At 34.4% G+C, this 26,762-nt stretch overlaps 4 protein-coding genes and 1 pseudogene across 5 annotated transcripts; 3 read left to right on the forward strand and 2 right to left on the reverse strand.

Moving 5' to 3' along the window:
- Positions 1-6,551: 6,551 nt before the first annotated feature.
- On the reverse strand, positions 6,552-9,902 carry LOC18600110 (receptor-like protein EIX2). The gene has a single exon (XM_018120581.2). The coding sequence runs from the start codon at positions 9,885-9,887 to the stop codon at positions 6,837-6,839; it is 3,051 nt and encodes a 1,016-aa protein (XP_017976070.2). The 5' UTR covers positions 9,888-9,902; the 3' UTR covers positions 6,552-6,836.
- A 1,127-nt stretch (positions 9,903-11,029) lies between these two features.
- On the forward strand, positions 11,030-12,757 carry LOC18600111 (rubisco accumulation factor-like protein). Its single transcript, XM_007030406.3, has one exon. The coding sequence runs from the start codon at positions 11,113-11,115 to the stop codon at positions 12,448-12,450; it is 1,338 nt and encodes a 445-aa protein (XP_007030468.2). The 5' UTR covers positions 11,030-11,112; the 3' UTR covers positions 12,451-12,757.
- Positions 12,758-13,453: 696 nt separating this feature from the next.
- LOC18600112 (1-aminocyclopropane-1-carboxylate oxidase homolog 1-like) lies at positions 13,454-14,958 on the reverse strand. Its single transcript, XM_007030407.3, has 3 exons — positions 14,306-14,958; positions 13,892-14,213; positions 13,454-13,746 (listed from the first exon to the last, which is right to left on the reverse strand). The coding sequence occupies exons 1-3, from the start codon at positions 14,851-14,853 to the stop codon at positions 13,495-13,497; spliced, it is 1,122 nt and encodes a 373-aa protein (XP_007030469.1). The 5' UTR covers positions 14,854-14,958; the 3' UTR covers positions 13,454-13,494.
- A 784-nt stretch (positions 14,959-15,742) lies between these two features.
- On the forward strand, positions 15,743-18,189 carry LOC18600113 (patatin-like protein 2). Its single transcript, XM_007030408.3, has 8 exons — positions 15,743-15,752; positions 15,878-15,972; positions 16,056-16,264; positions 16,361-16,625; positions 16,724-16,882; positions 17,018-17,320; positions 17,552-17,727; positions 17,831-18,189. The coding sequence occupies exons 1-8, from the start codon at positions 15,743-15,745 to the stop codon at positions 17,886-17,888; spliced, it is 1,275 nt and encodes a 424-aa protein (XP_007030470.1). The 3' UTR covers positions 17,889-18,189.
- Positions 18,190-21,524: 3,335 nt separating this feature from the next.
- On the forward strand, positions 21,525-23,608 carry LOC18600114 (patatin-like protein 2; annotated as a pseudogene). Its single transcript, XR_016026381.1, has 8 exons — positions 21,525-21,534; positions 21,726-21,824; positions 21,934-22,150; positions 22,268-22,513; positions 22,608-22,766; positions 22,884-23,180; positions 23,272-23,447; positions 23,551-23,608. The product of XR_016026381.1 is annotated as a patatin-like protein 2 (transcript).
- Positions 23,609-26,762: the final 3,154 nt, after the last annotated feature.

Raw genomic sequence — 26,762 nt, forward strand, 5'->3', positions numbered from 1 at the left:
AATGCAAAGCACATTGGACTTCCCTTCACAAAAGCTAATAACGGCAGCTGCGATGACAAGAAGAAATGCAAATAAGGAAATTGTAACAGCTCTCATGGTTGCATACTGGTCATTGCCAGCAACACAGAATATATAAAGTAAGTTAAAAGAAGAATATTTTCAACCACACCAAGCTCAAGGAACTTTCCAAGACCCCGAATTTCCACAAAACAGTCATGATTACTTTCAAAGTCAAGCAATCGAAATGTCACAAGTAGAGAGGAAAGAAAGTCAAGTCCACCAATTGATTGAGTAAGTGTCAGGGTCACGGCTGACGGCTACGGGGAAATTTCTTAGCATACGGTTGCAACATTCCTACACTTTTAAATCCACCAACTAGCTTAAATAACCTCTTTAACACTTGCCATGCTAGATTTTAATCCAATATTATAAATATTACTCACTAAAATCCTCATATTAATTTAGAGAAGTTAATTTACAATAAAATTAAACAATTCATTTATTATGGGTCACAAAAATAAAAAACCTTCACTAAGTCGATTGTAACACCATGTGTTGAAGGGGAAAATTCCTAGAAGCCTTTCAGCTCTAGAATTCATCAAAATTCAGATAAGCGTACCATTTTTTTTCTAAACAATGGAAAAAGCTGATCTGACACATGGTTGTTGGGGTGTAAAAGTCTGGTTTTTACTTTTATATTGGATACTAATTTTATTTAATCCCTTCTCGGTCCATAACCCTTTAAAAATCCCATACACATCAGGACTAATAATCTCTTATTTAATTTGGATATATATAAATCCTCATCCCTCAAGCTTGTCTGGATTTTTTAAAATTTTGATCCAATTCAAATGCTGAAAGGCCTCTAGGTGTTGTGCTTTTGAATCCAAAACCATTTCTTGCTTATTTATTCAAATTCAATTGTTGTACACAACAAACAACTGAAAAACAATCAACGAGCAATCCATTTGTGGTTGATAAGGAATGAGTTTATTTTTAAAGGCAAAGAATAGGATTAGTGGAGGGGGGAGATTCTTTTTCTCATTAAAAAGCGTTCTTTGTTTTGGGTAAGAGTCAATAAAAGTAATGAGTTGATTGAGGATGAGAGTTGGTGGAATGAACCTTGGAATGTTTTTTGTCCTTTTAAAATCTAAAGGGAGTAGAATTTGGATCAGGAAGGTGAGTTAAAATTCAATGCCGATAATATAATTATGCTAAAATTATGACAATTAGATCATATGCTCTGCTACTATTTGCTTCATTTGCTTGGAAAGTAAAAAAGAAGTTAATAATTGAATTGGATTCAGAGGTGGCAAGATGATGGGTGTTGAATGATGTGTCCTCACCATGGAGCTTATTATTCAATGAGATTGGCGGTTTGTGGAGCGGGATTGATGATATTACCTTTGTTCACACCGTTAGAGGGACGAATATGTTTGTAGATTTCTTACCAAATTCAGTGTTGACAGATCTTCTTCACTCTACTGTTCGAACTGCAGAAGCTTGAATGTGTAAAAGACAAAAGAAAAGTGACAACGAAAGTCAAGTCCACCAATTCTATCGCTTAAATTCCGGGGTCTCGGCTTACCGCTATGGGGAAATTTCATAACGATTTAATTATTAAGAAAAGAAAAAATAAATAAATTAATATCAATAGGTTATGTGGTACTGAAATTTACAATTTAATGAACTCGCTTCTCATTTGTTTCTCCATTTCAGAAATATTATTTTAATTTCTCTCTCGATCATGTCTCATTTTTATTTTCCTTTTTCTTTTTTACAGTTTTTGAAAATCAAACAAAGTAAGAGTAAGAGAAAACAAGCATTGAAGATAAAAGACTCAAATGCAGTTTACATATTTCTCAAACAAAATAATTAGCACAAACTTCACCATTAGCTTTAAAATTATTCTTATTAATCGAGTTATAACTTACCATTAATTAATTACGTACGTTCTTATGTGCTATAATTAGCTTTTATAATTAGCACCATTTAGTACAAATGTAAAGAGAGAGAATTTAGAAGACAATAAAGTTAGTGTTGGAAAGGAATACGTGTATTTTAGAATTTTTAACATTTTATTAACTGTTTGACTATTGATGTTGGATGATCAAAGGGGGAAAGAAGAAATTTAGGAAAACGTAATTGGGAAGATTTGCTTTTATTCACAAAAAAAGCAAGTCAAGTCCACCGAACATATTTGAGTAAGTCCTTCGGCCACGGCCCATGGCAATTCGAAAATTTTCACATTCCATTTTGCACAAAAGCGTGTAAAGTCTGTTAAAATTTTTGTTTTTAAAGAAGTTTCCTCCTAAATCCTAATTGCATGGTAAAAGTGGGTGTGTGTACTGTAAGTCCAGTAACTGTTCATTTAGAAATTAATCTTCTTTGCCATACTTTTCGAATTTCACAGACTTAAATGTGCGGAAGAAAGAAGAGAATTGAAAAGAGGGTAAAATACAAAAACTTCCTTCAATACACCTCAAAAGTATTATTTTGATCTCTCTTACTTCAAAATACATTATTGAAAAAGTCATAATCACCCTCAAATAATTAAAAAAATAAAAAACTACAAAAATATCACAATCTAATTTAATTAATTAAATAATATTTAATGAAATTATTTTTTATTCAATTTTTATCAACTTAAAAAAAAAAAGAGACACATAATGATGAAAAAATGAAAAAAATTAAAAGAAAGAAAGAAATTGTTTAGAATTATTTTATTAACAATTAAAAAATATCATAATTTTAAGTAAAGAAACAAAAATTTAAAAATAATACAAGTAATAATATTCTAATTAAACAAGGTATTATTTTTTTAGTTGTTTCTCTTTTTTTGTTTTTGTTTTCTCAATATTCTTTCCTTTCCTCTTGTTCTCTTCTTATTGGTATCGAAAACTATAATGGTTCATTTTTTTTCTTCTCCATCTTCCTCTATCTCTCCCAATTTGATCTCTCCCTCTTTCGATCTCCTCACACCACCATGACTACAACCCAAAGTCATTATCATCAAGATACCAACACCAAGTAGTAATTTTATTTTTTTTGAAAAGTGACACCATCTAGTGAAATTAAATTTACATCAACAACTAAAAAAATTTAATAAATTTACAATATTTTACCAAAAATAAAAATTCAAATCTTACAAAATTTCACCTTAGAACGCTTTTAAATTTAAAATTGATCTCCAAGAGTTTGGTTGAAGTTAAATCCATCATCTATTGTTTATGAAGTTAGATGTACTCTCATATGTTTCCAATTTATTGGGTTTATCATTTCATTAGAGAAGCGATTTTTATTTTATTTTAAAACTTTTGTTAAATTTTGTTGCTATTGGGTTTTACATTTAACCAAAAAAAAGAAAGAAAGTAAAGACGGAGGTGGTGATTGATACTGATAAGAAGTAATAAAGAGAGAAAATATGTAAAGAGAGAGAATTTAAAAGAAAATAAAGTTAGTGTTGGAAAGGATTACTGGTATTTTAGGATTTTAACATTTTATTAACTGTTTGACTACTGATATTGAATGGTCAAAGGGGGAAAGAATGCATTTTTCAAAAATGTAATTAGAATAAAGAGAAAAAGCAAGTCAAGTCCACCCAATATATTTGAATGAGCCCCACGACCACGGCCCATGGCTATTCAAAGATTTCACGGTAGGGGCAGATCTAAAGCTGATTATATTTTCAGCATATTTAAAGAAGAAAAATTCTAGTCAGATTATTCTGACCATTCATTATCTTATATCAACATTTTCACATTAGATGTAGAACTCTTTTAATTTTGAAGAGACATGAAAGCTTTTTAACGAATGACTTTAATTGCAAAGGAACTATTCACTTGGGCATTAAAACGCACTTCCCTGTTGTGATCTGGTGCTCTGGACAGCAACCGTATAAAAACACGAAAACCAGGACCCATCGTGCCGCAAAACCGATTATACCATATAATACGATTTTTATTAATTATGATCATAATTATCTATGTGATAATCCACTGACCGATTATATCATATAATATGATTTTTATTATTATTATTTTTGATTATTCAGAAAAAAATTATTTTTATTATACGTAATGTGATGTTTAATGATCATAATATGAAGTAAATAGTTAATTGCTTTTAAATTATTTTTATGTGAAGTAATTGTTATATAAAATCTTTTTTTATTAATGAATCTCTAGATAAATGGACAAAATAATATGAAAGTCAGTGAGCATAATTATCTATGTGATATTTCTATGTTGGTTTTACCTCTTCACTCAAGTTCTACCTTTTTAAATGTTTCCAAGTTCACACTCTGTATAAGCATAGTCTTAGAGCCTTAATTTGATGATTTACCACTTCTTAATTAGTCTCTAATGTTATTTCGATCAAGTATTGATAGTTTAAACATGGTCATTAAACTATATATAATTTTATGCCTTATGATTGATATTTGATACATGATTGTAACTTTTGCTTCTAAAGGAAGTTATAAAAAAATTTAACTTTTATATTGCACTAGTGGCTGTCTTGGATTTACACAATATCCAAAAGAGCTCCTTGCAAGGAGATTTTCTTCTTGCCAATGCCATTTCAGCCTGTACTTTTAAAACCTACTATTTACTTATTCATTTGATATTTAATTTTTCCTTCATATTATCTGATCTCTTATTCGAGATATTATTAATTAAATACTTAGGGCACAAAAAGAAGAATTTCTTTTTTTATATATATTTTTTCTTGAGGACTGGAATTCAAATTTGTAGAAAAAAAATCAAGATTTTAGATTATATTAAAAAAATGTATATTATTACTATCTAAATACATTAACATCAAAATCAGGACATGGATACTTTAGGTTATCTGCTTTGTCAATTAGTATGATAGATAAACTTAAATTGCACTAGGGCCACAATAACCTTTTAACATAGACAGTGGTGAGTTAGAGTATATGATTTAACATTTCCAGAAGAAAAAAAAATAATGCAGCCTCTCCACCTTTTTTTGACTAGAAAATCTATAAGCATTTTCAATTAATTATATCTTAATCAAAAACATGTGGGGAGGAAATCTAGAGTGTACGAACATCTCAACTTTAACTAAATCATTAGGAACAGAAAAAAGAAATGGATCAGCAAAAAAATTACAAAAGGAAATTGGATAAGGGGCCATGTCTCTTTTTAAATCTTTTGAAATGTGCATGAATCTAAATTTTACATAAAAAGGACTTTTCTTATCATACAAATAGCCTTAAATAAAAATAATTAGTTTTAACATTTGGCACATTGATTTCATGTGAGGGGATGGATTCTTGCTTTGTATATATATACAAATACACCTTGCAAGCTGGCATCGTTGTCAAAATTTGATTCGGCAGATGGAACCCCAAAAAGGGTTTTGTAAATAGAAAATTTTTGCTCTTCAACCAAAGATGAATGAAAAGCATAGAGTTCAATTCTGATTCATCCCCCCATGCATAAGCACCCAGAGAAAAAAATTGGGAGGCAATAGTATGCAACTTAAACAATTTATGAAGCAATGATTCAATTCTGAAATTTATGACGCAAGAAATCTGGTTATCTCCATGCTAATTAGGGTTACTAGAAACTGAAATTTAACATGGAAATCATTCAAACATGGTCTCTACCCGGTACAACAATATCTAACTGTTATGAATTTGATTAATATGTAAACAATATTATATATATTGTGAATTGAAATAATGTATTTGTCTATCAAGAAATGATTGTTATTTAAAAAACAATAAAAGTGGCACGATTGCAATGTAAATAATAATAACAAAAGTAGGGCCATAATGATTCATTGCTTTCTGTTTTATTGGATCTAAGCTATATTTTTAACTTTCTACTAACCACTATATTTAATCATTTTATATTTTATAAATTAATGATTTGAAATAAACTTTCAGGAAAAAAAAGAAAGTTAAATCACTTTTATTTGGAATTTTGTTTGAGATGTGATAAAATAATGTAGTTTTTGCTCAATGTATAGGTTTGGTACTTCTATATATATTGGTAATAGATGACAATAACATATTTTTAAATAATTTTTGTAATTTTTATACTTAATTTATGGTTATTTATTGATTTATCCATGATTCTTGATTTCCCTTACTTGATTAATATATAAATTTTTTATAAGGAAAGATTTTAGTGCGTTAATATTTAATTTTATATTTTTTATAGGTTCATAGTGAAACTATATTGTCAGTCGACATTATAAGAGTTTGTCATTCCTAATTTTTTTTTCATCAATATGATAGTGATTTTAGTTTCTTTGTTCTATTTTTTAAAGTTTTATTTACTTTTTACTTTTATTAGTTTTTATTTTAAATGAATTAAATAGCACGAACAGATTGTTTAATTAGCAGAAAGTTTGCAAACCTTGAAATATATATATATATATATATATATATATATATTTCGGTGTATGTGTTTTTTCTATTTAGATTTTTATTGATAAAACAAAATTTAACCATAAAAAGTACGAATCAAAAAGCCTAATACATATATTATTTTTAAATGTAATAACCCACAATGGAATAAACTCAAAATCTCGATATATAGCCCAAGTTTTATTTAAATTTGTATTACAAAACTGAAGAAAAAATATAAGAAAACTTATTTAAATACTTTCATCTAATAATAAAAGTTAATGACGAAAACATAAATAATAAAACTGCTTTACACAACGAAGAAGCTAAAAAAGTTTTGCTGTTGGGCTGGCTCCCATGCTGTCTATGGACCCACTGGACTCTTGAGCACTGGAGAAAGTTCTTGGAAAATGGGGCCTAAAGCACAGTGTCCCTGGTTCCTCAACACTATCAATTAAGTGCAATTAGGTACCAGTCTACCCCATAGATTGGAAAGCTTACGGCCAATGGCGTCCACCTTTTCATAGTAAGCCAATCCCCAAGACTTGATGAAATACAAAGGAGCTACCACGCCCCAAAACCCCACCACATATCCGAGCACAACAGTTACATAAATCCCATACTTTTCAAACCACCCCTCATCTTCTTCATGACCACCTTCATTTGTAACATTCGTAGGTGTTTCAATTTTTCCGCTGCAGTTTTCAGTGACAGGGGGTCCGCAAAGTTGGTTGCCGATGTATGAGAACCTGTCAAAACTTTGGAGTTGGGTGCTTGTTGGTATTCTTCCTCTCAAATTGTTGTAAGACAAGTTCAAGTGACTCAAGAAATTCAAATTGGAGAAGCTTGCAGGGATTGAACCCTGCAGATGGTTCTTGGAAAAATCAAGAGATTCTAATAACCTCATGTTGCCAATGTGGTCAGGTATCCTTCCTGTGAAGGAATTTCTTGATAAATTCAAAAACTGCAGCCCCGCAAGACTTGCTAGTTCTTTGGGGATCTCTCCGACTAGATTGTTGTTTGACAGGTCCATGGTGGTAACAAGGGATAGTGTGGTGCTGTATTCGTTCACTCTTCCTTTCATCACCAACAACTCACTCCTTATGAACTCCCCCTCAACGAAGAAGTCAATGACTGCATCAGTGTTATTTGGTTTTGTGGCCATGGCAGTGAAGTCCTTAAAGCATTTTGGTATGGCTCCCGAGATTTTGTTATCCCCAAGGTCTAAGATTTGAAGAGAACTGAGCTGACAAAGCTCCTCAGGGATATGGCCAGCAAAAGAGTTTGAACGCAGACTTAGAATCACAAGATTTGAGAGACTTTCACCCATCCATTTTGGAATGCTTCCACTGAATTGATTTTCACCAACATCAAGCATAAACAAGCGAGTATTATTTTGCAAGGACAATGGTAGCTCTCCGGACAGCTTATTATTCCGAAGATTTAGAAACATAAAACCCAAGGATCCCAAAGAGTCTGGAATCTTCCCAGTCAGGTTATTGTTTCCCATATTTAAGACTTGGATGCCTCGCCACTTCTCCCAACAATCTGGAATATCTCCCGATAGAAGATTTGTCTCGAGTTGAAGGAGAAACAATTTTGGTTCACCTAATTCGTAATCACATAAAAAATGTGACAGGGATCCTGAAAAAGAATTGTTAGAGAAAAACAAGGTTGCCACATCAGGGAGCACGCGTGGCAAAGGGCCTGTGAACCGGTTGGATCTCAAATCAACCAGTTTATGCACTGACAAAAATGGGATCTCCCCTTCAAGCTGGTTATGAGAAATATTCAGGGACACCAGTTTAGGAGTAAAGTTCCAAAACCAAGAGGGGACAACATCTGAAATTCCTGCACTGGATATGTCTAAAGTAGACAAGTCCGTTTGAAATTGAAGCCACGTTGGAAATTTTGGGCCAAGAAACCAGTAACCCATTTCAATAGTTTGACATTGAAAAGGAGGAGCCCAGCTTGACTTTGCTTCAAATTTCAACTTGTTTTGAGTTGCCTTAAAAACTCTCAGTCTAGTGAGATTAGAAAAGACAACTTCTGATACAACACCTTCCAACAGATTATAAGCAATGTTTAAGTATTCCAAGCTCATGAGTTGTCCAAGACTTTGAGGAAGGCTGCCATCTAATTGATTGTCTGAAATATCAATATATTTTAAAGATGATAGGTTTCCTAAGGAGGCTGGAATGAGACCAGAAATGGAATTTTGAGACAGAAACAGGTTAGATAGACTTTTAAATTGTCCAAGTTCATCAGATAAATGGCCTGTGAGATTGTTATTTGCCATATTCAGTGACCTCAAGTCATCTGAACAGCATCTAGACAAGCTCTGCAAAACTTCTGATGTTTCCTGATCAATTTTGTTATCAGACAGATCAAGTTGCCTCAAATTGAAAAGATTTTCCACAGAAGTCGGTAGTATTCCTTCAAGCTGATTTCCTGCCAAATCAAGGCTAATGATGGAACTCAGGTTTCCAATGGCAGTCGGGATTTTGCCTTGCAGAAGGTTACCTCTAAGACTGAGAAATTCAAGATGGTTCAAACTAAACAACCAACCAGGTATCGATGAATTGAACGAGTTTATGGAAAGATCAAGAAATTTGAGAGATGACATGTTTTGAAAGCTATTGGGAATAAGACCTTCGAAAGAATTTACACTCAGATCAAGGGAAACAAGACTACCAAGACTGAAAATCCACATAGGTACAGAAGGAAATATGTAGTTGTTAGAAAGATCAAGTGTGGAAAGAGATGTATAATTAACAGTGATTGGTGAAGGATCGTTATCAAGAAAGCAAGCTGACAAATGTAACTCTACCAAAGAAGGAAGTTTGTTGGTTACCTGCAGCCAATCAGTTGCTTTGCTAAGGTCCACTCCACTCAAATCAAGATACTGCAAGGAAGAAAGACCGGAAAGCCATTGAAGATTCCTAGCTTCAACCAACGGGTAACGAAAATTAGTAACTCCAAGATTAAGATGCTGCAGCTTTGAGAGATTTCCGAGTTGGTGAGGAAGAGCTCCTCCAAATCCTGCTTTAGAGAGGTCAAGATATGTTAAACTCTCCATTGAACCAAGAAATTGTGGAATCTGCAGGCCACCAAAGTTGTTTAGACTTAGGTCTAGGTGACTTAGATGCTTCAACAAGAGCAAAGAAGGATTTATTCTTCCTCTCAGCAGTGAGCGCCAATAAACTCCGATTTCAGCATCTGATGCATAATCAGAAATTGAAGAAGGCCTCAAGTCCAACTTGTAGACATGACCTGTCAAGTTGTCGCAGGAAACTCCAACCCAGTTGCAACAATCCCCACCATCAGCCCAAGCAGATAGCCTGTTTGAACGATCAATGATATCTTGCTTGAACTTTAAAAGGGCTTGTCTCTCGCTCTCAATACAAAGCACACTGGACTTTCCATCACAGAAGGTAATGCCAGTGGCTGCAAGAGTAAGAAACCCAATGATAAAAATTGTAACGGCTCTCATGTTTGCATTCATATAAGTTAAAACTGCATGTTGATATTGGCCAATTTATATTGCTAGCTTAAACTACTATTGTTTATCCACACTAAGCCCTAGGAACTCTCGAAAACTAGGATTTCCAGCTCCCATAGTCGACAAATAACGCGTACAAAGTTGAACAAAAAGTTGGTAGTGTCCATTGAGATCCTTTCGAGCACTGCAGGAGTGGAAAAATATGTCATAGCTCACTCAATATTGGTGCTTTGCTAAATTTCAAACATAAAATTATTTATTGAAAATAATATCAAAGAAATAAAATATTCATAAAGATGCCAAAGTCAAAGACGGTTTAGCCCTGCTTTATTGGTCTTCGATTTCCCACTTGGTTTTATCACAAGATTAAAAAAGGCAAAGAAAAGTGGAGTCCACCAAGTCAGTCAGTGTAAAGTCCCATAAAAAACGACAAGAAAGTGTCACAAGTCTAAAGCCAGTTTTTTTTTTTTTTTGAAAGGCAGTCTAAAGCAAGATTTCAGCATTTGATTATGCATGATTTACCAACATTCTTTTAATCCAACAAGGGGTGCAATTAACCCTTCACCCAAGCCATGGAAAACTGGTTTATATTCAACAAAGTAACAATTACCATCTATTAATCAAAGTTTAGGTAATTCCAAGTTGACGAGGAATTTACTCACAAAAGTCTTGCAGCTTTGGAGAAGTTAAGAATTCTTTAATGGTAAGACTAAGGAACTAATTTGGAATTCTCACCTTTCTAGAATCATTAATTATTGCTTATTTTGTAAATTTGAGGAGGTTAAAAGCTACTTTAAGTTGTGTTTATTATATTATGTGAAGCTTTTAACATTTACAAAGTAAGTTGGTTTAGACAATTGACAGGTGCTAAACTTAAGCGATTATATTAATACTAAATGATCATGTGTCGATATATTTAAATTTTGTTTGTATAATTTAAAAACTCGTGGTGATATTTTTCCATATAAAAATTCTGGGCTCACTGAATTCAGACTTATGCAATCAGCCCAACGGGCTATTAGAATTTGGCCTAAACCACCCTTAGTATTCTCCCATGGGCCCGTGTACTATCACAACAGTTTTGGTTGGACTCCTTTCTTTCTTGAACAAAGCCCAAAGAGAACCCATACATTTCAGTTGTCAGATAAGGCAACCTTGGAAAGCTCTCCCCGGTTTGCCTTCTCCCTCCTTCCTGCTAATCTTCTGTCTATCTATTTTTTTCTTCACCATGCTTTCATCAACCTCTCTGAAACCCATTACCAATCCCAAAAATTTGGTCTTTTCTTCATTCTTAAACCAAAACCCATCTCTTTTTTCCTTTCACCCTTCTTTCCCGCTTTCAAAAACCCTCCTAAAACCCATCTCAGCTACTCTTATCCCCTCCAACCCCCAACCTCAACAGCAACAACTTTACCAACCTTTTAGGCCACCCCCATCTCCTCTCCCTTCCCAATTCCGTTCCCTTGACGTCGCAGCTCGCCTTGAAGTCTTAGCCAACCGCGGTGGACTTTGGTTTGAATATGCCCCCCTCATTCCTTCACTTTACCAAGAAGGTTTTTCGCCTCCTTCTGTAGAAGAAACGACTGGGATTTCTGGGGTTGAGCAAAATAGACTGATAGTAGCTGCCCAGGTAAGAGAATCACTTATTCAATCCAAAACTGATGAAAATGTTGTATCTTTTTTTGATACTGGTGGTTCTGAGTTGCTTTATGAAATAAGGCTTTTGAGTGCTAAGCAAAGAGCTGAAGCTGCTCGTTTCATACTTGAACATGGGTTGGATCCTAAGGGGGCTCAAGATTTAGCTAGAGCAATGAAGGATTTCGCAAGAAGGAAAACAGATAAAGGTTGGAAAAGTTTTGACTATCAGCTTCCGGGGGATTGCTTGTCATTTATGTACTATAGGCAAAGTAGGGAACATAAGAATCCTTCTGAACAAAGAACTTCTGCTTTAAGGCAAGCATTGAAAGTGGCTGAGTCTGAGAGTGCTAAAAAAGAGCTGTTAGAAGAGTTAGAATGTGGGGAAGATGGAAAAGAAGAGAAAGAAGAGGATTTGGATTATGGGGTTCGGGTTCCTGTAGTTAGGTTGAAGATTGGTGAAGTTGCTGAGGCTAGTAGCGTGGTGGTTTTGCCGGTTTGTAAGGCGGAGGAGAAGGATAGAGAGATTTTGCAGGCACCTTTGGAGTGTAGAAGTAAAGGGGATTTCGGTGTAGTGGAGGCTGAGAAAGGGTGGAACAGGTGGGTGGTTTTGCCAGGTTGGGAACCGGTTGTGGGGTTGAGTAATGGGGGAGTTGTGGTGGCATTTGGGGATGCGAGAGGTTTACCCTGGAAGGCAAATAGGTGGTATAAGGAAGAGCCTATTTTGGTAGTTGCTGATAGGAGTAGGAAGGAGGTGGAGTTTGATGATGGGTTTTATTTGGTGACAGTTGATAGTGGTGAGCTGAAGGTTGATAGGGGATCAGCACTGAAGGAAACGGGGGTGAAGGAGAGTCTAGGAACTGTGGTTTTGGTGGTTAGGCCACCGAAAGAAGAAACTGACAATCAATTGAGTGATGAAGATTGGGAGTGAAAAGAATAGGAGGTGAGTGATGGTAGATATATTAATCTTGATTGCCAATGGAGATTAATTGAGTTCCATCTACAACTATAATAATGTTGCTTGAAGTTCAGAAACATATGGGCTTCAATTTAATGCCCTGTAGCTAGATTTGTGCATTGCATTCTGTTGGCCAAATGATGGCTTCGATTTGAGCTAATGAACTTATTGTAATACTCTGCTCCATTGTTGGCAGGAGGCAGTTCACTTTTTGTTATATATTTAGCATGTAATACATAAAATGATTCAACTACAGATATAATCCTTTCTGTTAGCAGTATCTGGTGTTCATACAGAATATCTAAATGTGTCATAAACGTGCCTGAAATGAAAAATGTATAACTGCATTATCTTCTGTTTAATTTATGGAGTATTACTTGGAGCTTGATGATCTCATAATGATACTAGAAATTAGAAGGCACATTTTGAGATTAGGAGGAACATTTCAAGGAAATCCAAGTTTCGTTATATGGTAGCATAATCTGTTAGCTGGTATGAACCTATGTTGGTAGATTCGTAGCACTTAAGCAAGGTGATCGAGACATCATTAGCATATTACTGAATGATTGACTGAGGTTTGGTTAAAGGGTTCTCGGCTGTTTATCGTGACTGCTGCACTGGAGAAAAGCATTTCCATATCAGATTTTGTCTTTCAATTGATCATGAGCTCTGTTAAGAGAAAAATGCACTAGAATGAAAAGTTGCCTCTGGTAGCTGTCGAAGTTCGAATGTTATTCATTCAGTGTTAGCATTGATGAATATTTTGAAACCCAGAGAAGCACACCTTTAAACGAAAATGGAGGGCATTGTGTTGTCTATGCATGTACTGTACATTGCAAATTCCAAGGCATGGTTGTTCAAAAGCAGGTGAAATCAGTCCAATAATGCTCCTAACTTAAAGTAGTTTCCTATATGCGTAACCGACTTTCAGTACTGCAATTCATAATAAACCATCAGTGGAAGGGAATTAACAATCTGTGTGTGCATACAATCCGAATGTATTTATTCTTTCTGTCATTACATTCTCAAAAAATCAAGTGCAGAATCGTTGTCAAGTCCCATGGAGCAGAAGGAGTTGAGATAATCCTTTATCAAGGTTTCCTTGTACAAAGGTGGACTATCTGCTGATAACAATTCCTTTATGGGGCCATAAAGCTTGTTGAATGGTTGAAAATGGGTGGTGAAAAGGCATGCAACGGATATTCTTGGGCCTGCACGTTTAGCAAGCACCCTGTGCTCAACGCTTCTGAACTTGTCATTGGAGATTAGCTGCATTTAAACAGTAAGTAAAATTATATGCCTCCTGTTGATAAAACTAAATATCTGTGGTGTTCGAATTTAGCCTGCATGAAAGTGGAAGCAAATGGGGAAGGAATCAAGACAATGCATAAATTCCAGGGTTTTGCATACGTACCTGTAAGAGGTCGCCAATGTTAATTATGAGAGCTCCTTCCAGTGGAGGGACATCAATCCAATGATCTTCATGAAGAACCTGGAGACCTCCAATTTGATCTTGCAAAAGGATGGTGAGGAAGTCAGGATCACAGTGTTTGGCATGTCCCAGAGTACGCTCAGGTTCTGGGCAAGCTGGATAGTAGTGACAAACAAAGCCATGCCCTTCCATGCACCCCATATCTGCGAGGTGAGCAGGATTGAGACCAAGGGCCTCGGACAGCAACCCCAAAAGAATTTGGCCTAAGCTCTGGACATGCTCTGAGTACTCTATGAGTATATCTCTGCATTTCAAGGTCATGAGCAAAATTTTACCACTAGTATTCTGACAAAAACATGTGTAACTATGGTTGCTAGGATCTTAGAGTATGTCTACCTGCAAACAACTGGATACTCTTCGGGAGGTGGAGGATTTGGAGCCATGACACAAAATAAAGTGTCCCTCCAGTTTGCAGATTTTGCCTTGTAGAGATCATAGTTGCTATTAAATCTCACTTTCTTCTCATTCTCACGTGAGTAGAAATCCATCTTCACCTCTTTCGGTTGTTCATGGAATCTACGAACACCTGCAATGACTTTGTTCATGACATCTTGCGGGATGCCATGGTTTATTATCTGGAAGAATCCCCATTTCTCGGATGCATATCTGATCATTTCAACAATATCCGTGTGTGCAGCAGGATCTAAGTTGATACCTCCTAGATCTATGACTGGAACCTGAAGACCATCAATTTGATCATCCAACTGTGCAGAGAGTATGTCTTCAGGCGGCATGAAAAAGATTCGAGGAATTGTCGCTACACCAGCATCAACAAGTCCCTTAACACCAGCTTTTGTGTCATCAAAGGCCTTCAGATCTTTTGCTCTATCATAATCATGTTCTTCTGCAGGTAAAACTTTCCGCAGATCAGATTCCACTTCCATTCCTGCCAACGGTATATGCAAAAAAGCAAAAGAACCCTTGGTCAACCAAAAAGAGAGGTATGGCTTTAGAGAAGAAGGTGCCAACTAACAAACAAATGTATGGAAAATGGCAAACAACACTACAAAGCAAGCAATCATATTAATATCCGCCAATTCAACATGAGAGGAGAATAAGAAATTGGCTGTCTTAACGTCGCGTACAAAGCACTGAACAGGATAAGATTTTCGTCAACTGGAACAGCTCATTCTGATCATAGAGAGCTTCATTTATGATTTTTTATTTTCCCCATGCTTATTCAATATTATTTATTATCTCAAGATGGAATATAATTTTGTTTTCTGTCAATTATTTGGGATAGCTCCTTGCACAATGTGAAACTTGTGTTTTGAGAAGGCTTTGGAAATCTAGATGGGAAGATTGTACTTCTATGAGCAGTCTAAATTCTAAACAGCCTATATTCAGTTGGCAATTACCTAAGAATGACTATACATTACCATATATTCACTGGTTAACAGTGGAATCTAATTTCCCCAGTGTAACTCTACCAGGGTAATCAGGTCGCCTGTATTTCTGAACAAAAAGGACCACTGGCTGTAGAATTATCCACTACCAGCCATTGAAGCAGAAAGGAAAGTAACCTATAGATGGATTGTCACTGACCTCATTATGTACTAAAGGAAACACACCTTTTTGAGAAGCCGTTACTGCCTTCCTAGTGTGATATATCACCTGCAAAGGCCATAAATAGGGAAAAAAAAGGAATAACAACCGCCTCAAAAACTGACAGCGAATTTCACAGCTATAAATGAGGCTGAGAGCAGACCTGGGCTTTTCAACTGGTGAAATTAGCTATACATTGGCTAAAAAAAGTTCTGTTTTCTGTCATCAATGGCAACTGGTAAGTTCTTGTGGCTTCTATATATTCTAGTTTTCAAATTCCAGCATCTTTTTTAAAAAAAAACAACATATTGGCTTTATTATTTGCAACTTTGAAAATAATGAATGATATTATGGATTGATTAGATGGAAAACTTATTACGATTCTCAGCATTGATGGTGGGGGAGTGAGAGGTATTATCCCTAGGACAATTCTCGCCTTCCTTGAATCCCAACTTCAGGTTGGTTACTCCCTCCATTTGTGCCGCTATGCTAAGTAGTTTATTTAAGTTAACTTTAGTAGAAAAACCTTTTTCTTGAACAGAAGCTGGATGGTGACAATGCAAGGATTGCAGATTACTTTGATTTCATTGCTGGGACTAGCACTGGAGGCCTTGTTACAGCCATGCTCACCTCTCCAAATGAAAATAATCGACCTTTATTTGCTGCAAAAGATATTAACAAATTTTATCTTCAAGAGAGTCCACATATCTTCCCTCAAGAATCAGAGTCGCCTCAACAATTAGTTGCAATGTAGGTTCCTAAATTCTTTAATAATATCTCTTCCAAATTTGAGGATAGCAGAAGCTTGGGGAAAATTATTTATTTGATATATATCTACCCCTTCAGGTATAACTTGAGTTGGTACACCACTATAACAAAATGGGTCAAGTCAGTTTGGAACAAATATTCAGAGCCAGTGTACCATTCTGTAGAGGTTTTTATCAGACGGATAGAAAGAGCAGCATTGCGTCCCAAATATGATGGCTTCTATTTGCATAAAAAGATCAAAGAAATGCTCAGAGATAGAAGGCTTAGTGAGACCCTAACCAATGTGATAATCCCCTCTTTCGATATCAAGCTTCTCCAACCAATAGTTTTCTCCACCTTAAAGGTTATTCTGGCTTTGCTAAACAGTAGAACTGTCTGGTTGCAAGCTGGACTAATTCAGTTGTTTTAGTATAATTTCTCTTTTCTAATCAATTGTTGCAGGCGAGACACGATGATTTAGAGAATGCTTTATTATCAGATGTTTGTATCAGCACTTCTGCAGCACCATATTTCCTCCCCCCATATTACTTTGAAATCAACTCATCAATAGGCACCAAGAAATTCAACATGGTGGATGGTGGTGTTGCAGCCAACAATCCTGTAATTTAATTTTCAGAAGCAATATTTTGATTCTATTATTCCATCAAACAGAATATATCTTGATTCTGTTTTGAAACATTATCCACCTTTATAAGATTATTTAACTCACGAAACTGCTTTTGACAAGTTTATCAGACTTTGCTAGCAATATCGGAAGTGACCAGGGAGATATCTTCAAATAGAGAAGTTCCATGCTTAAGCAACATGGATTACGGTAAACTTCTTGTTCTCTCCCTTGGAACTGGATCATCAAAGAGTGATGAAAAGCTTGAGGTTGGCGATGGACAAAGCTGGGGACTCTTCAGTTGGTTCATGGGGCCTAATGGTACCAACCCCTTATTTGATGTCGTCCTGACTGCAACGGATGATATGGTTGATATATATTTATCTGTTTTCTTTCAAGGCTCTAGTTTCAAGGACAATTATCTACGAATTCAGGTATATTCCATTCTGAACATTGATTTCTTTGCAAAAACTACAGAAAGTGAGTATAATACACTCAGGAAAGGGAGTTTAATTTTAAGGCTCTTTCCTACCCTTTTTTCATCTTATCTAACTATGGGAGTGACAATCTTTCTGGTAATGCTGTGGAAACTGATTAGTTAACATTCTATGATGATATTCTCTAACAATAAATATGTTTACTACTACCTGTTGACATTGAACCAGATTGATAGCTTGAAATATACTCAAGCGGCCGCTGACAACTCAAGCCAAGAAAACCTTCAAAATCTTGAGAAGATTGCAAATGAGCTTCTGAAAAAGCCCGTTGCTGCTGTGAACTTGGAAACTGGTTTATACGAACCAATTGAAGAAGCAGGCACATATGAAGACGCACTCATCAAGTAAGACTAACATTATATGAGATATTGCATCTATGCAATGGCTTTGTACCATCACAATCTGTCCCCATTTTAATGAAAATGCTCTCAACTTGGTATTGAGCAGGTTTGCCAAACGATTGACAGATGAAAGGAGGCATCGCCAAGCTAATTGCTCTACCTAGTAGCTAGGTAATCAAGGTCCATTCAACCTTTCCCATTGTGCAACTGCTCCTTAGAAAAGGAGGCAAGCAGCTTCATGAGTAGTTCAAGTGACACAAAGGTCAAAGGTCGAAAGTCAAGAACGCTATAGCTGAATTTTGCAGGTAGCCCGAGATTAATGAGGGTAGTTATCTAGGCTCTGTTCTTACAGATTTAGTCATGTATAAACTATAAATAAAGTTATAAAATATAGCACAAATGAAATGAATTAGCTACACCTACTTGGAAGGTGCCAAAACCAACACACTTTGTGCACCCTTGTTCGGCCAATTCAATTAATTAGATATAAACCTGCTTTTTTTCGTCTTTTTTTTTCATAAATTTACTGTTGTTTTTCTTTTTGATTGACTTCCTCTTTTCTTCTTTTTGCACTTTTCCTCTCATAATTTGGTCTCAATGACAATGAAAGCAGCTTAATTTCAAGCTGGGACCTAAGCTTAAAAGCATTGAAAAAGGTGTACCTACATGGGAAAAGAAATAACATACGGAACATGTGTTTGAATTAATTAATCACACCAAACCAATTATAAATCGGAAATAATGGTAAGCTACTATTTTTCATTCCAATCCTCACATTCAAACCGGTAGTTTCTCGGATCAAAAAGCATTAAGGCATCAATAGGATCCGTTATGTATATAAAAACCGATGATGATGTGTGAATTAAAAAATAATAAGAAAGAATTGAATCTAATTAAAATTTAAATTTTTATAAATCTCTTATAATGGGAACTTACAAAGAAAATAGATACTATTATATTTCCAAAGAAATATTTATTATTCTCAAATTCGAATCCAGAAGAAGTAAAGTGGTTCATCCTTTAATTTGGAGTTGATGCAAGGACTTGATGTTGGAACACAGAACTGAAGAATAACGAAATAACTTAAAGGTGTGGATGAATGTCACAGTTTTTAAGGTTTTATTTGCCATCACTAATAGTGTACAAAAAGATTGTAGGTGATAAGTCTTGAGGATATAATGAAGTTTAATGATTAACTCCGTTTTACATTGACAAAAATCAATTTACTGGACATACACCGATGTATGATAAGACTATCAAACTTCTATAGAATTTTTTTTATAGTAAAATAATATAAAAGAAATCTAGAAAATATTAAGAAGTGAGAGATTGTTTTTTGTTATTTTTGTGTATCCTTTAAAACCAAGAGCCCATTTATAGACATAAATAATTGTTCTCAACAATTACAACTGTTTATTTTCGACAAAATAATTGTTAGATTTTCCAAAAGATATTTATGTTGACAATTAAAAAACAAATTAAAATAAATATAATTTATTGCCACGTGTCCAAATCCAACTGCCTGTATAATATATTATTGATTTAATTAATTTCAAAACCAAGCAAAGACTTTAGAAAACCTAGCCATGATCTATTTGCAGATAAGCCCACTTTAGTCTAATCATTATGAATTTAGTTTCCTTTTTATTTAATTAAATTTTTCTCTTTTTTATTTTTAATATATAATTATATCTCACATTTATTATTATTAAAAATATCCAACAAAAGAAGATCATATCAAAATTGACTCAAAGAATTCAAGATCAGGAACCCTACAAGGAAAATCATTGATCTCTATCTTGATGGTTTTTCGTGTGAACACCATTACAACGGTTCACATGATAATAGCTGATGTCCAAAATTGTTGATGGAACTTCATTATTCAGGGTCGTCATTTTCTTTGTGATTGATGAATTTTTGGTGGAACAACATTAAAAGAGTTCACATAATAATTTCCAACGTCCATGTCTGATATGTCCTAAATGTACGTGTCCATTGCAGCTGTATTTCTTCTGTGTCTTGTTCTTGTTCTTAATTTGTTATCCTCCTAAATCAGATCATATAAATAAAAATTTTAAAAATCTTGTTCTTTCCTTGATTTCAACTTTTCCTCCTTGATCTCAAGTGTTGGCAGCTTCTAAATGGGCTAACTCTGGTGGGGCATATAGTCTTTGAAAGTAATTCCTCCTACGCTTATCTCATGGGTGATAAACCCTCACAACACTCCATGAAAGCGTAGGAGGACCATCATGAAGATTGAAGGACTAAAAGCCTAACTTTCTATGTGGAGCATTACAAAGATTCTTCAGTCTGCAAATGAAATTGTTGATAGCTTGGCTAAAACGGGCATACGTAGACAAGGTGACCTGATGTGGATTATTGGTAATGTTTGTGAGAGCCAAGCATCAGAGGAAAGCTAGTTTGGTATAGCATTGGCATGTAAGTTTTGATATACCATAGGGTGTATAGTGGGAAAGAGTAGATGACAAATATGCTCATCTTTTACCTGCAGGTTTGGGGGAGCACAGGGAAAGGCCATTCAAGCCAACCGTAGTGTTCCCTTTTGTGTCTATCATCATTAATACAAATTCACTACCTTTCAAAAAAACAAAAAAAAAAGAACATAGGTTACTCGTGATCTTCCTCTTGGGTCCAAAAATGAAAATCAAGAAAAAAAATTAAGAAAAGGATGATATTGGCTTAATCACCGAGTTAAAAACTAAATATAATAAATATAAATGCAAGGATTAGTCTAGAATTTTGCAATTATTTAAGGTGAAATAAATTAATCATGTTATTAAGTTGTGTTCATGTCTATTATCTGATTAACTTGAATTATATTTATATATTGAAACTATTTTGGAATAAGTATATAATTGATTCATTTATTAAATAAATTTTTTTTGAATTAGTTAAGTTTGTGTATATTTAACTTAATACTATGAATTTATCTCCATAATTTAATTAAAAAGCAATTCAAGGCCTTGAATTCTAGCCACAAACAAGTCTGTATTCTAACTTTTCTTGAATATCACATAAAAAATTAAAAAAAAAAAGTATGTGGCAATAGAGCCACCATCCCAGCCCTGTGGTACTCCGAACTTTATCTTTTTAGTCATCTATGCCTTAGATAGATGAAACGTTTTTCACACAAATGACAAAAACATGGGTGTTGCACAACAATTATTTTTGGCTTTTTCAATTCTAGAACAAGGTCTATATTTTGTCTTTGTCTCAGCCTTAACCATCACTCAATTTGTCGACACTTTGAATCTGTCATAGAAAGGAAATTTTTCCATATATATGAATACCAAAGTCCAATCAAAGTTAAAATCGCAATCTGAAAAGGAATGTTCAAATGGAAATATATAGATGAAAACGGGGAGTTGGGCAGTTCATACTAGACATCGTGATGAATTTATCTAAGGGCATGTTTGGTTGGAGGAATGAAATAGTCATTTTTTTCATATTCTTATTCTTAAGATAAAACTACATTTAGCTCAATGGAATGACTATTTTTTGGAATAGTCATTCTAAGAGAGGCCTGAATAGCCATTACCAAGGCCCTCTTTGGTAATTAATGACTATTCCAAATTGTTGAGAATAAAAAAAAAATTGTGTGGCTTGGACAACTCTCATTTATATATATATAATCATCAAATATACAAATTTGCACATGCAATGCACGTGTTATGTGGCTATAAATGAGAGTGAGAGCACCCCGGGCTTTCCAAGTTTCAAGTACTGATCAAGCAGCTTTAATCTACAGATTGTGTTGAAGTTCATATTTTCTTTCATCAATGGCAACTGGTGAGTCGCTGGGGTTTTTACATGTTTTTTGGTCGAAATATTCCAGTATCTTCATTTACCAATTTGGTTTCTTAATTAATGTTGCATTACATGAATTAATTCCCTTGTATTATTTCAGTTACACGAAAAACACTCTTACAATTTTATCACATAATTGGTTTTTGACCAAATCTGCTTGTGGATTTGATTAGAAGGAAAGCTTATAACAGTTCTCAGCATTGATGGTGGGGCAGTGAGAGGCATTATCCCGTCCAAAGTTCTGGCCTTCCTTGAATCCGAGCTCCAGCTCGGTTACTCCCTCTATTTTCAGCACAGCAATGTGATTATTGTGTATTGCAGTGTGATTGATTAAGAACTTTCATAAAATTTTTGTTTGCTTTTGTGTTTGTGGTCATGAAGAGACACTGGATGGTGACAGTGCAAGGATTCCCGATTACTTTGATTTCATTGCTGGGACTAGCACTGGAGGCCTTGTTACAGCCATGCTTAGCTCCCCAGATCCAGATGATCAATCTAAACGTCCTTTTTCTACAGAAAAGATCCTTCAATTTTATAAAGATGAGAGTCCAAATATCTTTCCCCAAACAACAAATCGTCGTGGACGAACAATTGAAATGTAGGTTGCTAAAGACAATTTTAAACATAAGTCCTCCAAAATTTGAGGATAGTAAAAGCTTGGAGGGTAGTGGTTTTTATAATAATTTGATCCATATATTTCAAATTTCTTGATCAGGTCTACGTTGGAACCCGCGGTAGACGCAGTTGTTCGGTTAATCAGCTCAATTTCCGATTTACGTTCACTGAGAGACTTTTTCGTACGTCTCCTGCAATTCATAGGTGATCCTAAATACAATGGCGAAAAATTGAAGTGATCAAAAATAAGGTTGGAGATAGAAGGCTTAGTGACACTCTAACCAATGTGATAATCACCACTTTCGATATCAAGCTTCTCCAACCTATTGTTTTCTCCACCTTAAAGGTTCTTCCATGCATTTTGCTTACTTTATACTAAAACTGGTCATTTTCAGTTTGTCTTCGTATAATTTTTTATTCTATTTAATGAATGCTTTCAGGCAGCACGTGATGATTTAGAAGATGTTCCACTACAAAATGTTTGTTTGAGCACTTCTGCAGCACCGTATTACCTCCCTCTTCATAAATTTGAAATCAACTCAGTCAACGGCAGCAGAAAGTTCAACATGGTCGATGGTGGTATCGCAGCCAACAATCCTGTATGGCATCTTATTTTCCGAAACAATAATGGTTTAATTACATTTTCCAATAGAACATTTACGATATGATGCGCCTTGATTCTCACATTACTGCCTTGATTTGGACACATTTATTAGACTTTGCTAGCATTATCGGAGGTGGCCAAGGAGAAGTCATTAGATGGAAAAGCTCAATGCTTGGACAACATGGATTGCAGTAAACTTCTTGTTCTCTCCCTTGGAACTGGATCATCAAAAAGGAATAAAAAGCTTGAGATCGTAAATGAAAACTGGGGACCCTTGCCGTGGTTGTGGGGGGATAATGGCATCCCCTTCCTTGATGTTCAAATGAATGCAATAGATGCTATGGTTGACATATATTTGTCTGCTTTCTTTCAAGGCACTAGTTTTAAGGACAATTATCTACGAATTCAGGTATTCCCTTCTAAATATTGACTACTTTTTTTTTTTTCCATTCTTAAGTCTTGCATCCAAAGTCGCTTACTGCTGGTCTACATTGAACCAGACTGATTCCTTGAAAGATTCCAAAGTTGGTATGGACAACTCAAACCAAGAAAACCTTCAAAATCTTGAGAATATTGGGAATGCGCTTCTGGAAAAGCCTGTTTCTGCCATGAACCTGGAAACTGGCTTACTTAAACCAATTAGAGGGGCAGGCACAAATAGGGCGGCAATCACCAAGTAAGACTAAGTTTATACGAATTCTTGCCTCTTCATTAGTATGGTACCATCACAATCTGTTCTGATTTTAATCAAAATGCTCTTGAATATTATCACTGAACAGGTTGGCCAAACGATTGTCAGAAGAAAGGAAGCGTCGCCTGGCTCAAAGCTCTACCTAGTAGCATTGTGGCAAGATCCATCTAAATAATCTCCCACTGTCGAAATTTCCCTTTGGTCGTCTCCTTGTAAAATGGAGGCAAGCAGTTTCAGTATCTCTAATGAAAATAAATGCTCTAGCTAGCTTATTAGCTAGAGATGCAAGCTCCGTTCAATAATTTAGTGTCCTTGTAATACAAGAAGGCATGCTGTTTCCGTAGTTCTTATGACAATAATTTCCCTTGCTAGTAGTTAGTGATGCAAGGGCCAGTCATTAATTTCAAATTCCCTGTTGTTTGTCAGCTTGTAAGGTCTGAATTTGGGAGATAGTTAAGGATCTATAGCCCATACCTGCTTGTAAGTTATCTAGTGCATTAAAACAAAGCTGTTATCAAATGTATCGGAAATGAAATTGAACAGTCCCTCTCCCAACCAAAAATGTTTAATCTGATAAAACATGACGAGCTGAAGCTAATATTCCTTCGGGAGTGACTCAAATTTCAACCGGAACAGGCACTATTTCAATGACTACTACCAAAGTGACAGAATCCAAATCGCCATATAGAATTATCAGTTTATCAATCGTCAAAGTCATATATATTTGCCACTATTATGTAATTCCATTAACTATATAAACATTTTAGACAGGTAGTTCCCGAAAACACAAAATTTCTTTGTTCCCTACTTCTTTGTTTTTATCATTTTTCTGAATCAGAAGAGTTCTTATTTAAAAAAAAGTTTCATGTCTATTAATAAATGTGTCACTGTTCAAACAAAATTGTCTGTCTGTATAGATAAATCTGTTCACAGTTATAAAATAAAACTTAAATTAATATAATTTATTATTTAACTAACTATACGTATCACGTATTAGGTGCCAAGTCTCATTATTAAATAATAATATATAAAACCTACTTTAGTACACCAATATGCATTTTAACCCACTGTCATACAGTTACTAAGGATTTGGACTCCTCTTTATTTAATAAACATTTTTTTCTTTTTTTGTCTCGAATATGAGATTATGTTCCACATTTATTATTGTCAAATTGTACAACAGTTTGTTTACTTACGAGATTAATATCTTAAATTTTAATGTATAAACATATTTTAAAAATAAGTATGAGAAAATGGATGTTATTCATAAAATTTAAAGTTATATAATTTTAACAATTATTTTGGAATTGCTTTGTAAGTTTTGAGATTTTTCTTATTGGAAAAAAGGAGGATTTGAACTAAGTAGATTATGCACTAATCAATGAGTGAGTATATTAATGAAAGACTTTGGAAGAACATTAACCACACTTGTTAATTACTCCCTTCACATATATCTTTCACATGGATGTAATTTTTTTTTTTTTCATTAAAAGGTAAAACTATATCACTCTTTAGGAATTTTACAGAGTTGACGTTTAACAACAAAATCATTGTCAGTTTCTCACAATGAGTAGAAAAAATAGAATTTCTTTGAGAAAAGAATATCTCAATTAAACAAAAAAATTTTATTTTCTCACAATTAAAAGAATATCTTGAATGGCATCATATTATTATAAAATAAATCCAACAGGAACAGAGCATTGACATCACAAGAGAGCTTCAAGCTCACCAAAAGACAAAGGCAAAACAAAGCTCCAAAAGAGACCAAACACAAACAGAATCACTAGGCAAAACAGCAAAAATCAGAAAAAGCTGGAAACACCACCCAATAGGAGAAAAGAAACCGAGAGCAGTTATCCAAAAAATCTGCAGAAAATCAGAAGCTCTTCCCACACCAGCCTTGGCAACGTGATCAGCTAATTGATTTGAGGATCGCAGTGAATGAACGACCGACCAATTTGAAATTTTTTTCATTAAAAATTTGATCTGAATCAGAATTTGTTTAAACCTCCATGGAGTGGAAGAAGGCTGGTTGCACCGCATGACAGCATTGGTGGGTCAAATTCCACAATTAAAATATGAGAGGACGCTCACAAAGAAGCTACGAACAAAGAGAAGGCTTCCTTAATGGTCATAATTTTCATAAAAGTTTGAATCACCAAGCCCTAGAGACTTGGAAAATAAGATTTTAGCATGATCATTATGATCCCTTAGAGCTCCTCCCATACTAGAATCCCCTTGGCAGCCGTTAGCAGCTCGGTCGACATTAAATTTCAAACTACCACAAGGAGGAGGAGTCCAAACAATAGCAGGCTTAATCTTTTATCCAGCATCAACAGCTTTAATGCAAATGGGATATCGCACCATATCTAAAATCGTGAGATTATCTAAAGGTCATTTATATATATATATATATATATATATATATATATATATATATATATATATATATGATCAAAGAATCCCATATATAGGTCTCTACATTTATAGTGTTTTCATCAATTTAGTTCTTATGCTTTGATATTTTGTGCAATTGATTCATTTTGCCTAATTTTGTTCAAATTGATCATTAGTGGTGCTAACGTGGTATTGACATGTCAGATAATATTGACATAGTGCTAAAATGTCTAACCAAAAATTTTTTTTGCCATGTCAATTTCTTTAATGCCACATCATATGGACCAAATTATAGAATACAAGGATTAAACTGAATAAAATTCTGTTTTTAACTTAAATTAATTTTTTACTTCATAATTAGCAAGTAAAGACCTTCTATATTCTATCAGGCTTTTTGTACTTATAAACACTACAACAAAATTGAGTTTTAATCACACTTCTTTAAACTACATTTTTTTATAGTAAAACCTTAAAAAGTATAGTTATTTAAAGTTTTAACTTGACTTTATTCACATTTAGCATCAATATAAAAATATACAACTTTTGTTAAGGTATGCAATTTCTATGATTACATTTTATTCATAATACATCTAAAAATTTATGTACAAAAATGTTCTAAAAAACATAAGAAATGTTATTAAAAATATTTTTAGCAATGTATTTTAAAAATGTACTATCTTAAGTCAAATTTATTGTAGTGAAAATTTTGATTTTAAAATACCCCTTTAGCCATGTCCAAAAAGGCAACCTCCAATTCACACCCAATGTGCAACAAACATTCTATACCTTTTTACTTCATAATAGTTGTCATTTTTTTTTTTAAATTGAAGTTTATTAAACCAAATGCTAGCATGCCATAACAAGTCTGGCACCCGGTGGAAGACTCCTCTGGCATAGCAACTA

Source organism: Theobroma cacao, chromosome 5, assembly GCF_053813885.1.
Source record: "Theobroma cacao isolate CCN51 chromosome 5, ASM5381388v1, whole genome shotgun sequence".
In the NCBI taxonomy this organism is placed as follows: Eukaryota; Viridiplantae; Streptophyta; class Magnoliopsida; order Malvales; family Malvaceae; genus Theobroma; species Theobroma cacao.

Bases quoted from the DNA above. Each gene is read 5' to 3' on its own strand.
- LOC18600110 (XM_018120581.2), bottom strand. From the start codon at position 9,887: ATGAATGCAAACATGAGAGCCGTTACAATTTTTATCATTGGGTTTCTT.
- LOC18600113 (XM_007030408.3), top strand. The intron at 16,883-17,017 runs GTAATTTAATTT...CAAGTTTATCAG, and splicing joins GTGTTGCAGCCAACAATCCT to ACTTTGCTAGCAATATCGGA. The intron at 17,321-17,551 runs GTATATTCCATT...ACATTGAACCAG, and splicing joins ACAATTATCTACGAATTCAG to ATTGATAGCTTGAAATATAC.
- LOC18600112 (XM_007030407.3), bottom strand. From the start codon at position 14,853: ATGGAAGTGGAATCTGATCTGCGGAAAGTTTTACCTGCAGAAGAACAT. The intron at 14,214-14,305 runs GTAGACATACTC...CTTGAAATGCAG, and splicing joins GAGTATCCAGTTGTTTGCAG to AGATATACTCATAGAGTACT. The intron at 13,747-13,891 runs GTACGTATGCAA...GTTTAAATGCAG, and splicing joins ACATTGGCGACCTCTTACAG to CTAATCTCCAATGACAAGTT.
- LOC18600111 (XM_007030406.3), top strand. From the start codon at position 11,113: ATGCTTTCATCAACCTCTCTGAAACCCATTACCAATCCCAAAAATTTG.